General features: G+C 39.6%; 1 protein-coding gene across 1 annotated transcript in view; it reads right to left on the reverse strand.

Moving 5' to 3' along the window:
- Positions 1 to 246: 246 nt before the first annotated feature.
- cps1 (carbamoyl-phosphate synthase 1, mitochondrial) overlaps positions 247 to 15,556 on the reverse strand; it is a 44,415-nt gene continuing 29,105 nt past the window's right edge. Inside the window, exons 28-38 of the mRNA XM_034561178.1 lie at positions 15,292 to 15,367; positions 14,244 to 14,321; positions 12,236 to 12,343; positions 11,944 to 12,033; positions 11,449 to 11,619; positions 6,102 to 6,176; positions 5,887 to 5,985; positions 3,442 to 3,501; positions 3,184 to 3,296; positions 1,514 to 1,643; positions 247 to 1,359 (exon numbers count right to left, since the gene is read on the reverse strand). Of these exons, the coding sequence (XP_034417069.1) occupies positions 1,246 to 1,359; positions 1,514 to 1,643; positions 3,184 to 3,296; positions 3,442 to 3,501; positions 5,887 to 5,985; positions 6,102 to 6,176; positions 11,449 to 11,619; positions 11,944 to 12,033; positions 12,236 to 12,343; positions 14,244 to 14,321; positions 15,292 to 15,367 (1,114 nt within the window). The 3' untranslated portion in view covers positions 247 to 1,245. The remainder of the gene's footprint in view (positions 1,360 to 1,513; positions 1,644 to 3,183; positions 3,297 to 3,441; positions 3,502 to 5,886; positions 5,986 to 6,101; positions 6,177 to 11,448; positions 11,620 to 11,943; positions 12,034 to 12,235; positions 12,344 to 14,243; positions 14,322 to 15,291; positions 15,368 to 15,556) is intronic.

Raw genomic sequence — 15,556 nt, forward strand, 5'->3', positions numbered from 1 at the left:
GCCCCTGGATTAGACTTGTTCAAGACACCCTTGTGTTCACTGACAGCGCGCAGCAGTTTGCCTTTTCTAGAAACAATCTGGATCTGGCTTGTTCTTATGGTAAATATTGGAACTGCTTCTGATTCATAGCATAGTTTTAGATTTTCCATGCATCTACTACACATCAGAAACCCCAGAAAAAGAAGGCTGTGCTGCAGACTAGCCCAAGTTAACGTTACCCAACATTATACCAGCCGCTTTAGAGGATTGAGGATTGGGCAATGGTTGGAATTGTTTAATGGACATTTGCAGTGTCGAAACAGAAAAAAAGCATTTTTTCTGGGAATGTCACAGGCCCAAGTTTGTTATCAGTCGGCCATAGGCTGACTCTCCATTGTTTTACCTTCTTTGGCGATGGTGAATAACAGACATTTAATGAAACTCTACGAGATTGCCACTTTAATTCATGTCCAGTGCAAACAATGCTCACATACACCGACACAGGCAGATGTTATGCGAGATAAGACTTTTGTGTTTCACAGATTGTTGTACAACACAAACATTAACAGCTACAAACAACCTTCATTACAGCTGCCTTTAAGGTTCTTTAAAAGTCATGCATGTACATCATATATTTCCAACATCACACAATAATTAATTGAGACCAAATAACAAAATTGAAACTTCCCAACCAGTTTTTAAATGAGCCCAGGGAGAGCGGACTAGTGGGAAACATGTCATTAGATCACATTAACTGATAAAGTACTGATCACAAATTAAAGTAACCCCCCCCCCCCCAAAAAGAACACCCTCCCTAGTACCACTTTATAATAAGACACCTTTTTAAGGGGGTTATAATCAATTCTTCAACCCTTTGTGGCTCACTTCTAATCCATTACTAAGAACAACTTTTGGATATTCAGGTTGTGAAACTTTTCTTTGGTCCATGTTCATCCTCCAACATGACACTTGTTTTTTTCTTTTTAGTTGTTCGGGAGGTTTCCTGGAAGGGTCTGTCTGAATCTATAATTCCAGACTTACTTTAAGTACTGTAGGAAGACTGACTGTAGGAAGGAGATATATATATATATATGGTATCAACATTGTTTATTATTGTGTTGTGGGTAACTCCTGAGAGACAACACCCACGGATATAACTCCACTCCTTGACACCAAGGGATAGTAAAACAGTATTTTTAAGTAACTGTATTTTGATGCATTTGCGCCCAGTTTTACAAAGGAAACCAAATGAAATGGAAGAAAGCTTCAGCCCTGCTGGTTAGGCCCTTTTTGTTGCCTTTCTTTCTGTCGGTAGTGGAAGAGGCTGGTCGCGTCGAGTTTACCTGCATAGTGGATTGCCTCCGCAAACAGCTTCACCACCTGCACACAAACTAGGGTTACCTCCTCGCGGTTGTATGCCTCCGCCAACAAACATAATGCTGACAGCTGTAGCTGAGGCATAAAAACATTAAGCTACGCCTTCTTTTTAAACATTAAAAAGAAGCCACTGACTGGTGGTGTGACATTTACTTACCTGATAATTGGTGATGAGGGGAACATTGTGGTCCACAGCCATTCTACGGATGACGAAGTTATCCTTCAGGTGGCGAGTGTTGTTATTGGGCAAGTTGACCACCAGGTCAATATAACCCTCGTTGATAAGCCTATGAAAACAAACTGAGTGTCAGAGTTGTGATACTACAATTAAATAAACCGTTTCCTGTGATTAGAGCCGTTTGTATTGTTGATCCCATGAGGAACCAAGCCCTATTTCTGTGTCTCTTTGCAGTCTTTAGCCACTTTGAGCCCAAAGATTTTGTGTGTGCCCAAATGACTCACTGAGCAAAGCATGTCTAAGCAAACTGACTGCGAGCCAAAAACAACTAGACACTGATGAGAAAATCCATCTCACAAAGTGACCCAGTTAATTCACTGGGTCACCTTTAAATAACTGGGTCACTTTGTAGACCCTACCGGATGGTTGAGATGCACTGACTGTTCTGTTTCGGCTGGATGTGAACGACAATCCTTTGCCAATTTCTTATCTGCATGGAATTGTGTGAAGTATATAAGGGCTCAGCTTCTCAGAGTGTGTCTGCTCCCTAGTGGTGAACAATTAACATGTATGTGCCAAACAAAGCTACATATGCCTCTTGTTTGGTGCAAGCTAATTGGGAAGTGGGTTACACAGAACCATCATTTGAATTATATTTTAAAAAATCCAATACCTTAAACAATGAAAGCTATTTTATTGTAAAATGAAGTTTAGTTTTTTAGAAGTCACCTTGTTTTGAAGAGAGTTGACAAAATCATATAAACACCTTGCAAAAAAAAGGACAATAAACCAATCAATTATTTTTGTTGCAGTGTTCTCTAACACTCACAACTGGCTGTGTTGCCATTTGCAGTTTAATGCCTTTGACTGACAGCATTGGATTAGGGCTGAATTCTAAAAGAATATATGGAGGACATACAACAGTCATAACAAAGGTCATGTTCTTCTCTAAAAAGAGTTCACCTCTATGCCACCTAGCACAGCTGATGCCTCCCAGGCAGCCTTGTGTGTGTTTATGCGTTTGTTGTTTTGGTCGAGGCCTATTAAATTCCCCTTCCATCCTCTTCTTCATTTCCAAACAAACAGTCCAGATGGCTTCAGTGTAGCATGATCATGACTTGTTTTTGGAATTATTACCTGAAGTCAGCCTGCTACAATCAATCTATAACGTGTGTTCAGTTGTTAAAAGCACAATCCTTTTCAATGACAGGAAGAAATGCATATTTGTGCTATGTGGTTGATTGCAATGACAACCAAAATGGTTCAGCTGCTTTTTAAATATTCCCAATCTTGACGTGACATTGCTCTGACGAGATTTTCCTCATCTTTCCTATTCAAGCCCTAAATCTGGCTAATGCAGTAACTCTGGACTGGTAAGTCTGCTACTTCTTAGATTTTGTCAGCATATTACAGAGATAATGAGGGGGCTATGCCCTTAGATATTAAGGCAGTATCCAATTAGATATCTGATTAGATATCCTCATTTTCCATCTATCTGAATTGATGTATTACTTAAGCACTGCCTCAGGAAACCATAAGCAAGTCTTGGCTCAGATTTTCACTTTAGCCGTCTTTGTTTTCAAGATTTCCTGAAATGTGTCAAACAAATTAAACCATAAATTAAGTGTGCAAAATGAATATTTCCCAACCTCTTAATACTGGGCAAACTGGTTTCTTCTCCTTTATCAGATGGCCAAGCAACTGTAGTAGCAGGCACGTCGTTGGCGCACAGCCAGACAGAAGTGGCTTCAGTAGCAAAGAGCTAGAGGACAGAAATAAGGAGACAATACAGAATGTCGTGAACAATATTGAGGGTGCAGAAGCCTAAGAAGTAGAAAGCTCCATCAACCAGTGTTGAAAATCAAGGAAGAAAATATGATTGAGACATTCAAGCTTTCAGTACTCACCTTGAATCCTTCCTCTTTCAGCTGGTGGGCGGTAGCCAGGAAATTGGGTCGGAAGGAATGCTGAAAGGGAGGAAAACAAAAAGAAATGAAGAAACTAAACGCAGCATTCAAATATAGAGAACAGAAGTGTTTTTACTATTTTTCTAGCAATTGTAGTGGTTCACAGCAATTGTAGGAGAAAGAGTTGATCACGTATAGTTCGTCTAGTCATTGTGCGCAACGGTCAGACCCCTAATCTTGTTTTCTCTTTTTCTTATGTTACAGTTGTACAAAAAATAGTGTAGCATGATGTTTTAAGATACTAAATGTGATGACAGTCTGACAGTTACATTAAGTTTGCTTTTCAAATTAGTTTTCATTTAAAGCTTGGTTTTCTTTGTGAGGATTATACTTATTTTCTGAGTAACTGATAACTATTTTGTGCAATTATTTTTCTCATTTGATCTAAATGAAAACTGATTGTTACACTATGTTCAAATTTACACATTAGCAAAAATATATTGTCATATTTGTCACTCAAAGAAAACACAAGATGTAAAGGAAGCATTTAAAAAAAATAATGGAATGCATTTATGTTAGTCATCAGCTTCAAATGACCCACTTAATGAATTCCACCAAAAGTGCTGAAATATCCTTTATGAGTTTTTGCTGCTAATATGCAACTGAATATGCTCAAACTTGGTGACCTTCAGCTTAGTAAACAATATGCTTGCTGAAATTACTGCTGCCTCACCAAAACCATTGTGATATGGTTTGACATTGTTTATTCTGCAGCCTACCTGACTAAGTCTTATGACAAAGGTTTCTAATTATTTTAGCAATTTTGACAGAGCCTCTGTATTGGTACAATAAAGGTACGGTTGATTTAAAACATGGAGGCACACAGTGAGAATTGGAGAGAGAGAAAGAGAGAGAGGCAATGGCGGTTCGTTTTACAGGACTATTTTTGGGGCCTGGAGTGTAACAGGGCCGTTAAAACCTGAATTATTTATTTTGAAGTTATAACTGATTGTTATCAACCAGTTGCATTAATTTAGAGTCTGGTAACTTAACAAATGCAATTCCACTATTCACACTCCGCTTAGTACAGTTTTGCTCTCCACAATCTCCTCTGAGCTGCAAAGCGCTCCACTATGTTCCCCAGCAGGTTGCTAATTAGGCCCGTCTGCAATTTGGTGCTGTGCAGGTAGCATCCAGTGGTGTTTTAGAGCTTCTGTATTTTTAAACAGCTGCTTGTTGCTGCTGGATGAGAGCGGTAGGACCGAACCAAACAATTAGCTGACACTCAAAAAAGCTGTCGAGCTGAGAGGGATGGCAGTCAGGCAATATTACTCTGTGATTAGTCACTGTGTCTCTTTTACGTCACACACACATTGATGGCATCTAAACCATTGTAAATAAACACATTGAGCAGCTTTAGAGTTCTCAAACATTTTAGTCTCAACAGCAAATGATGCTGGAATAGTCATGTGTCGACCGCTATATAAGCTGCATCTACAGTTTCAGATTTGAAAAATGAAAATAAAGGCTGCATCAAGCTCAGTTTGAAAGACGATAGTTTTCTATTGTGACCTGCAACTAGAAATTAAGGTGGCTAATGTTCTTCCTTGGTCGAGGAGGTGAATACTGACAACATTAGCCGCTAACTTAGAGCAGATAAACTATCTAGTAGCCCTTTCACAGGCTTTGAAGTGTTGAAGAAACCAATGCTTGATAAACCGTAGAAACAGTTTCTAAGCCATGACTGAAAGAGACTTTTAAAGAGCCTGAGAGATAGACGACAGACTGTCAGGATAAATTACACATTACCAATATAGTAGAACCACACAAAATGTATGTGTTTGCAACTTAAGTATACTGTACAGGCGGTAATGCATTAGTCAAATTTGCACATTGCCACACACACACACTGAAGCTTTGAAATTTACTGACCTCAAGCTAGAGGCCACACACTTTTTCACCACATTGACTAAACTGAAATGCATCAAATGCTCGTCCAGCAAACTCAGAACTATTGGAGGTAAATCTGTGTGCTCTGGACCATTTTTTTTTCTAGTTTTGTACATGTGTTTCTTTTCCCTGTGGGATATTTTATAATGCCGATTAATGTTCGTTTGGATACTAATTGAGTTTTATGTTTGGGTAGTTCCTCTAATTCATTTGGGGATAACAAAGTTATCGGTATTTCAGCCTCTCTGGGTCATTCACACAATGTCACTTCAGTGCAGTTGTCTTTAAGTCACATGAGAGCTGTCAGCATTGCATGATTCGAAGTGTGATTGGTGTGAAAGAAACCGAGGAGTGCTATACTGGCATTGTAAGACGCTGATAGCCTAAAGATGCATGCCACCTGTTTAGACGGCACTTTGCATTTGGTGTCTTGTGGGCATGAGGCCCCATAAGAAAACACAAACAGGAGGCAAGTGAACTTCCAGATGGCTGTACCTGAATCCCAATCAGGATGCCTTTCTGTGGGAGCTTAAAGCCTGTGGAGAGCATAGCCTTCAGAAAGGCAGAATAAATGTTTGGTCCAAAACAAGCTACCTGCAATCAAACACACATGAGAGAATCTGTTAACACTGACCACCAAACCAAATGTGAGGGGGGAAAAATAAACCACACATCAAAGATATTGTGTTGTATGACTCCCAGGGGCTTACTTCTCCAGTGGAGGCCATCTCACAGCGAAGCACAGGGTCTGCATCCCTCAGCCGTGGCCAGGAGAACATGGGTGCCTGGTGAAATAAGAGCGATGCATTTCAACATGCTGATGAATAATAGGACATCTTCACGTGTGATGCTAATGAACTACCATTGAACCTACACCACAATCATAATTTCAGTTGGAGCAATTCACATGACAGTAAAGCATTGGGTATGAAAGTTTTTTTATATTACAAGTTCATGACTTAACCATGAACGTGCTACAACTGCTTGTGAAGACAGACTTAAAAGGAAAATCTGATAAGAAAGGAGGCTTCCCAAACTGCAGGCCAGCGGTCCCTTTAACAGCCAGTTCAACCTGCCGTCTCCAGAGCCAGAAGACGAGAGGGAGTGTGGAGGAAAGGAGAAAAAAGGAAAGAAGATAGACAGGAGCCAAAGAGAAGACAGTGAGGAGAGAAAAAATAAATCTGCAGAAATAATCCAATTAGATATGAGAAGACGAGATGGAAAAAAAAAGGGAGTACAACAATTAATGTTAATACATGATAAAACTTAATTGAAGGAAAATTAACAAATTTGAATTGGGGAAGAGAATAAAATGAAAAGGGGGAAATTAAAGGATACAATTCTACATTTTAAAAAGAGGGGATGGGAGGAGAGAATGATTGAAAGGAAAGTGTTGGAACAAGAGCAGAAGACTGTAGTTTTTCATACTTGTATTACAGCCAAATTAAGAATAGTAGGGTGCCATGTGAAAAGACGTTCTTATTTCCCCATTTAAAAAGTAGACAACCCCCATTACCTTGGAGAGTGAGGTGGTATGGCAATGTGTGACTCATGTATATGCACACGCACAAACACGTAGATGCAAAGGCCACTAGGGGGATTCATCCTTGAAGCGGGCCATCTAATCAGCTGAATATAATGTTAGCATACTAATGTAAGTGATCATTACTTGTGAGGAAGAGAAGTGAATGCAGACCGGGAACCAGCATCGCTTATCATGGCTTTGTTCAAAGAGTCAGAGAAAGACAGAAATATGCACAGATAAAACATAATATTACTAAAAAAGGAAATGGAATAGAGGGAGAGAAACACACACATCGAGAGGGTATAACAGTGAGAGGAAAACTTTTAATAGTGCAATAAAAAAAAGGAGGTGAAATACAGGACACGATTCACACAAAGACATTTGCTCGTGGGTCTTTGTGTGAATCCAAAAGAATGGATTTGTATACAATTCAAATAAAAAGGTTCCCCATTACCCACCAAACCAACATACAGAACCAAATCTGCAACAAACACTATGAAGTAGAAATGTAAACAGGAAGCGTTAGAAAAATGGCTCCACTAACGCCGGTGGAGATTGCAATGGTCTTAAAATGAGAAACCTTGCACACGCCTACATTACCAGAATTATGAAAACGTTCAGGTTCCCAGTTGTAAGGGTTTTCGTCCAATTGCAATGATATGTCTCCGGGACAGAATTTATGTGACGGTCGGACAATAACCAAGGCTCTGTAACCACAACATCCTAGAACTAACACACAGGCACTAGTAGAATTGTGACGCTCCACAACATGAACAATATTATCTTGGTGTACCAGCTGAGCTCCAGTGAAGAAAGGAAATGAATTAAGTAAGACATTCCCACATAACATTGTTGCACACCTCGTTAGGGGCAGAAGTGTCACTTGTAAATGTCTTTATCTTTGCAGCCGAGTGGAAATTAACAGCGTAGAGATTTTTTAGGAGAATTCCCACATATTTTGATGATGATGGACGTTTTGATTGTATTACCAGGGCTTTGTTACTAGGTTGGATTCCAGGGAGTAAATGGGTTGGTTACAAGCTAGGGTGCTTCCAGAGCAGGCCTTTGCCTCGCTGCTGGGAGCAAACACAGATCACACCACTCGAGGTCATGGCCATATGTCTAGGTCCACTCGAGGAAAGGGAGGTCTGCAAGACCCAGAACTGAGCAGATTGCGTTAAGTTACTAAACATGTTGCTGTGGTGGTCAGGGTGGTTGCTAGGGTGTAATATGTGGATGCAACTGTCAAATAAATAAAACTGATGCTAGCATTAGTGCAATTAGTACAAAAGGTTTGTTAGTAGTAGAGTACAAATGGGGAAAGAGAGCAGGAAAACCACATGAAATGGATTCAGTGGGTGCCTTTACCAATAAAATCCTCCTGTACACTAGCTGGCAGAAAGTCTGAAAAGGTTTAGAACATTTTTTAACCAATACCTCAAAATTGACTTAAAGCAATACAGTTCTGCATGTGGCGAGTCAGACATCAAATGACTCCCATTATTTCTATGTCAACATCCTTTTCTTCAAGTATCACTTGAACTCCTTACATTGAACCTTTTACAGGAAAAGTCCAGTTGGATGTTTCTAGCATGTATTTTTCATGAGTAATTGGGCTCATAAGGATGCGTTCATCTCAGAAATCACTATAATGTCCTGCATGCCATGGTCAGCAGGACAAAACATGCAACAGCTAGAAGTTTTTTTTTCTTCTTCTTCCAGCCAATAAGTGTGCACCAGGGACTGACACACAACCACTTCCTCCTCCTCAAATATTGTTTTCACGCTCCTCTTCCTCTCACTATAATAAATACCACTGTTATTGTTCCCATGAGCTTTTGTATATGGTGGAAACAAAATTACACAATGGGGACTTGTTAGTGAACAGAAAACACAGCCTCAAATGAGGGACTGTCAGGGAAAAAAAAAAGAGACAAGAGCGAAGATGAAAGGAAATGAGACATAAATGAAGACGTCTCTCTGGATAGCAATGACTAATAGCAACTGTGTAATGTGATGATACAGTGAGGACTGTGTGGTTGAAGGCTGAGTATATTTTGATGGCATACACTTCAGGTTACTAAGGCTGGATATGGTTTCAGACATCACTGTTTCTAGAGGTGGCTTGATGTTGAGGCAGACATGTGTTCAACAGGTAAAAAATAAACTTCCACTACTTCAATACACAATTGTCATGTATTGTGGCAATGTTTCAAGCAAGGCCCATATTAGTCAGGGGATATGACGTCTAAATCATAGACTCCAAGTAAACTCTAGAAGTCTTTTAAGCCTGGCGCCTGGAGTATTCAGAGTTCTGATTAATATTCCTCACCACTGTGCAGACTAGAAATTGAAAACTTTAGGTGGTGGGGAAGAGAGGGGGATTATACCTGCGTGATTTGCTCCAAACTACAGCCATTGTTAGAGCAGCTCTGTTGTAATTAGAGGGAGAAATTACTTTGGAAAAAATAGCTTTGGAACAGCTGGCGACACGTAAACTCTCTCGTACCCAATCTAAGTAAGCCTCCCAGCCACTATAAGAAAGCACCTACTACTCCCACCCAATCATGCCTAGGAAGAGGTATGGAGCCATAATTGCTGTCTTTGTTATGTGATCCAATAGAAGTACTAGTGAAACTTGCAGTATCTATAAGATATCATACATGTAGGTCTCTTTATAAAAGGAACCATTGTCCAACCATTATTACAACATTAGGCTGTCAGAAGATCAGAGAAGACTTGTTAAACACATTTAAAGTCACTTTTTACAATAAGTAGTCATTACCATTAAACTTACGATTGTGTTTTACGGCCATAACATGTAGCTTTATGCCTATCTATATTCAAGAGTTTGGTCTCAATTTGTGAGCATGACCCAGTCTTCACTTCAAATATTGTATTTCTCTCCCTCAAAAGTCTGTCCTCATGCACAAATAGGCCCTGCTTACATTTGGATCTTTGCTCAAACTGTAGGCTTACACTTTGCGCTCAGATTTCTCCTCTGCTCTTGGATTTTTTCTGTGTAATAACACTTTTTAATTCCCCAATCAATAGAATGCCAGGTGTAGTGTTGAACGATGAAATGTTCCCAGCATCGTGGTATTCACTTTACTTCTCCGAGCGTCCCTGGCAAGCGGTTCCTCTTAAACCTGGGCCTCCAAGGCTTTATTATGTACCCTCCTTTCATTTTATTTATGTTTTTTTTAAATAAAATAGTATACCAGCACCTGTACTTTCTCTTTCAGGATATAATAAACAATGACGGCTAATATTACTGGAATACATTTTTTATTTAGCCATATGCTGACAAGGATGGCATGAATTGACCACGTCAACCCGCTTGTTGACAGCTGCACAAAGAGACCGAGTCATCAGCTTTCTAATGCTCGTTAAAACTGCTGCAGCCTGCCCTGTGCTTAATTCATCCATTGTCTGTCCACATTCAGCCATCTACCTCACTGCTATAAAAAGCCGAGTAGTTCCCCATCACTTAAACTGAATATACTGTTGCGATTCTTATTGGCATATGCAGGGCTACCTGTGCCACAACCTGTAACCTGCTCCACTGAACAGCACCGCTCGTTCTCCTCTAGCAGAGCGTCAGGAGGCCGGTTGAGCCATTATAGTAACAGTGAAAGTACGGGCGACGTGTCGGTGAAAAGAATTACACCAATCGGTGTTCTGGCACCATTTGAAGTTTTCCATCTTGTTCGCTTTGGTCCAGAAACAGGCATCAGGCTAGGCAGCGCAGGATGACGTTTGAAAGGATTCTCCCATTCATTACCTTGGACCTTACTTGTACACTGTGTGGCCGGGTCACAATATATAGGCATTTTATGAACTAGTAGGCTAAAAAGAAAACGCTTGTGCTTGAATGCAGATAATTTTTTAATATTTATTTTCTGCTATTAAGACTATGTTTGGTGAAGTGCTGTTGCACAAAAGCAATAACGGGTTGTTATTGTTAAAAATGTTGTTAATGCTCCATGTATCTTTTTTTCTACTTTCATTGTTCTTTGTGCTGGTACAAATACAACGATTACTTTCACAGATCAGAACAAATACTTTCTTGAAGCTCGAAGCAAATGTTATAACGTACACACAGAAAGCTTAGTCTGACATACAAATTTACTCTAACTTCTAGTTGAGAAATGTAACAGAAAGTAGTTTCACTTGAGACCAGGTTCTTTTCACACCCGACACATGTGTTACTAATAAGGCTAATAACACTAATGACACTCCATTCTATATAAATGTGGCAAGACTCAAACTGAAGCAATTAAATGGAATTCATAATTAATTTTATTACTTATGATGTCAAAGGCCCACCATGATTAGAATCGCTGGTACTTATGACTGTATCCAAGCCCTGCTTGCACTCGTCCAAAACCTTTTCAAAAGGACATACCATTGTTTAGCATGCTGGTGCTTCAGCCATTAATCAGGAAAGACTTGACTTACTGTAGAACGCTGTCAACTTATTTTTCACGATTATTATCCATATTATCCATCCATTCAAGCTCTGTTCTTACCTTGATGCCGACGTAGTCTACAGGTATGATAGGATTCTCCAGAGAGGGCAGGCTGGCCTCATCCAAAGGCTCTCCCACCATCACTTTGGTTGCCACATTGATAAAGTCCACACCAATTGTTTTTGATACAAAAGGGAAGGAGCGCGATGCTCGCAGATTACACTCTATGACCTAAATGGGTACACAAAGTAATTTCAAAAAAGTAAAAATATACCTACTGTAACAGAGTAATAAAGCTGTTGAGGCTAATCAAAAAACAAACGAAACATATCAGTGCAGATATGTAAATTACAATGCACCAACATACATTTCCTGTGTGTGCTGTAGCTGGAACATTAAAACTGAAAGCAACAGCATTGATCATAAAATCCATCCAACTTTGGAAAAAATTCTGAACACAAAAAGATTTCAATTTGCGAGTGAATTGAATTTGCTGTAAACAGGTGTGAAAATGCTGATCTATCATTTAGTCATAGCCTGAGAAATATTACTTACCATGACATCATTGCCTTTAACCAGAAATTGAGTGTTAAAGGGGCCCGAAATTTCAAATTCCTGGGCAATTTTCCGTGTGGCAATCTTGACCTAAGAGTGATGAAAAATGAATACACGGATAGAATATTCATAAGGCTGGCTTTAACAGTTCCATCCCATAATATCTCCATCTACACAAATGGAGATCCTTTTGAAAAGCTAAGATTGCAAGTACACTTTTAATTTAAGTAACATTGAAAAAGTGATAGTATTATTGGTATGATTTGAGTGTGAATGCTGAGGATGACTTAACCTTTTCTATTGCCCCCTGGCTAATAGACTGGGTTGGTAACATTAGGGTGGCATCTCCTGAGTGTACCCCAGCATCTTCAACATGCTCCGTTATGGCATGGACCAGAACCTGGACACAGACAGAGTGATTATGTAACACTTAAAGCATTTGCATGCAGATCATAGCTCTAATAAGCATGAGAAATCCCTACTCGAGGCAACCTAACTTTTACATCCTCTGTCTGTTTCCTGATGAGAATTGTTCAGACTTAAGAGCCGGACGGCCTCCAGAATTGATGCGTTTATACCTACAGTATGTCACGGTGCTAAATAGTATACTAAATTGCTGTGTCACTGTCAACACATTGTGAGCCAGTTAAAAAAAGTTTTACGCAGTACTATGTAAAAAACAATGTACGTGGATATGAGTGTCAAAAGAATAACTTCCAACATTTCACCCACAGGAAAGGAGATTTGTATCACCAAGCAACTCTGCACGTGTGTCTGTTAATGAGCTGCCATGTCATTAGCTCATTTAAACTGCTGCGAACCACAGCACTCGTCAGATAGGGCCTGTAATTAATACGTATTATCTCTGACTTTCTCCCTCCCTCCCTCCCTCACACACACACACACACACACACAGAGCGCGCGAGCGAGAGAGTGTGGCTGGATGGGAATAACGAGACCTTTTTGGTATTCAATGAATGGACAGCTTGTTAATGTGATACTGAAGATAAAGAAGGGGCTGTATTCAGGAAAAGTAGAGAGAAAATCTACCCTACAACTGGATTGCCCACGTTCCAAATAACACCCTTGAAATGACTCCCACAGCCTAAACAATAGAAAAACAAACGCGCCATTAAGGACAAGTACCTAGGTGGCTCTCGCAACTTACAATGCTAACAATTATATTTATGTTAGTTTTCAAAACCCTCTGAATGTTAAGGGACTGAACATGTAAAATGCAAGGAATCAGTCTTTGAGGTCCCATGTGTCTGAGGAGTCAAGTTAAACACACACACACACACACACAGAGTATACATAAAGAAACACATGTGTGCCTCTTTATACTGAGCAGATTTACTTTTGACACTCATAATAGTATGTGTGAAAGAAGTATATGCAGAATCATTTTGAAGACTGCTCCAGACATAAGACGTTGGGCTTTCAATAAAGCCATATGTTTTTCCTACAAAAAAACAAACTATTACCTTGTTAACAATTCATAGACTCCTACTCCACATTGTAAAATAGAGAATCTATTTATATGCAAATATTATTCTTTTCAAAAGTGTGGCTACAAGATATCTCCTACTTCACTAAAAAGGGAATACACTGATTGGCTGCTGTTCTAGTTGTGATGTCACAAAATAATGCTTGTACATTCACAACAGATGACTTTCTGAATTGTAGGAGTATTTTAAATGTTCGAACAAATGTGGAATAAATGAAGTTGACAATATGAGTGTATGCAGTGCATTTATAATCTATTTATATAGAGCACAGAGCAGAAGCATTAAAAATAAAGCCAAAGAAAATGTGTTTCATGTCAATCGGATATGATAAGTTTGTTGAACAAGAATCTTTTCAATATACCCTAAACTGATCTAATCTAAAAATATTATCGCCACTTTCCTGCCTTTAACATATTCTATTCTGCAAATCCAATCCATTTTTGCTGTAAGGTCTTTTCACCAAAGACGAATGAGATTATACCACTTTATTCATCTAGTGGGCTGAATCTGTCCTACCTCTCCATTTAAACTGAAAGATAATGGAGGACTGAAAAATGCCAGGCTACAGAGATCAGCGTCAAATTAAATAATTACAATAAAACTAAACTCCCTTTTTTAAATCATCTCCTGGTGCTTCGAATGAATATTGTAGGCAGAACATATTACAACTGGCATATGTGGTAAATTGAACCTGCGTTGGCAAGGCTTCTCCACATACACAGGATGGCAACTCTTAGGGAGAGCGACCCCAAAGCTCATGAAACTATACAGAACATGTCAGTGATATCTCACCTTGCCACCTTTGGCAACTGCATCCACCTCGACCTCCCTGGCACCGCAGATGAACTTGGTGATGACCACGGGATGCTCCTGGAGGAAAGACAGCAGGATGGTTATTCCATCAATAATAAAAGGGAATATCCCACTTTTAACAAGGGTATGCCTTTAGTGTGTATTGCAGTTAGTAAGATTTTAGTTGAAATGAAGCTAAGATTGCAAGTACACTTTTAATTTAAGTAACATGATTACAGATAAAATATGTTTTGCTCAGCTTAAACTATTTTTATTTTAATTATTTATTTATTTTATTGTTCTTAGCTAGTCAAGTTTGGTACCAGACAGCAATCAAACTCCACCTGTGATTTACTTGCTTCGACTGGAAGCAAAAGAAAAAGCAAAAAGTTAATATGGTTGCAGCACAGGGCTGGCAAAGCATCTCCAGGGCAGTACCTGCTGATGTTAATGAGTCAGACTTCAAACTACAAACTTATTTGACTGCAAAGGTTTTGACACCAAATACATTTAATTCCCTAAAATTTGGACAAAATGCATATTTTACCTGTTGTGCTATTTATACATTTAGATTGTTTGGTGCGAGTTGTAGAGATGCCAGTCCATTTGAAAGAACTTGTTGTGAGCAGTATCATGTAGGAACAATCTATATTCATAAAAAGTACAGACTGAGGTAAGAGGAAAATGTGTATTTCTTTATTATGGGGTCAACTGTAACTTTAACAGACTTTTGTTGGTGCATGTGTGGGCATGCCCGTAGTCCCAGGCCCAGAACCCCCAGTTCCCAAAAGCCACCTGGGGGTTCAGTGAAGTAGAGAGGCACACACTACGAGCCAACAGCCACAACAGCTGGTAAGCATCAGTTAATTGAAAGCTTTGGGAGAATCCAATATGAGAGTCTGAGAGTGCGTGTGAGTGTGTGTGCGTGTTTGTGTGAGCGATAGAGAGGGCTATCACTTCGCCGAAGAGCTAATGCAATACAACTCAAGTAGTCAAAAGGTCTCTCTCACACGTGGGCATGCTCAAGCATAGTTAACACTGCTCTCACCTGGGACACCTGAGTGGCCTCCTCCAAGAAGCGTTTCATCTCCTCTTCTCCATACACAACATTCATTGCAGAGCCACTGGTGAGATGCAAGCAGGAGAGAGAGTGAAAAGAAGAGTGAGGGAGAGAAAACAATAGGCCACAGGAGAGGAAGAGAAGGAAGCAAACAGGAGAACATACAAGCTTCAAATGATCGTTCAAAACACTCATTATTTCTCCGTTGCATCACTATTACCATCGGGAAAAGGGTCTAGAAGCAGTCAAATTA

Source organism: Cyclopterus lumpus, chromosome 21, assembly GCF_009769545.1.
Source record: "Cyclopterus lumpus isolate fCycLum1 chromosome 21, fCycLum1.pri, whole genome shotgun sequence".
NCBI lineage: Eukaryota > Metazoa > Chordata > Actinopteri > Perciformes > Cyclopteridae > Cyclopterus > Cyclopterus lumpus.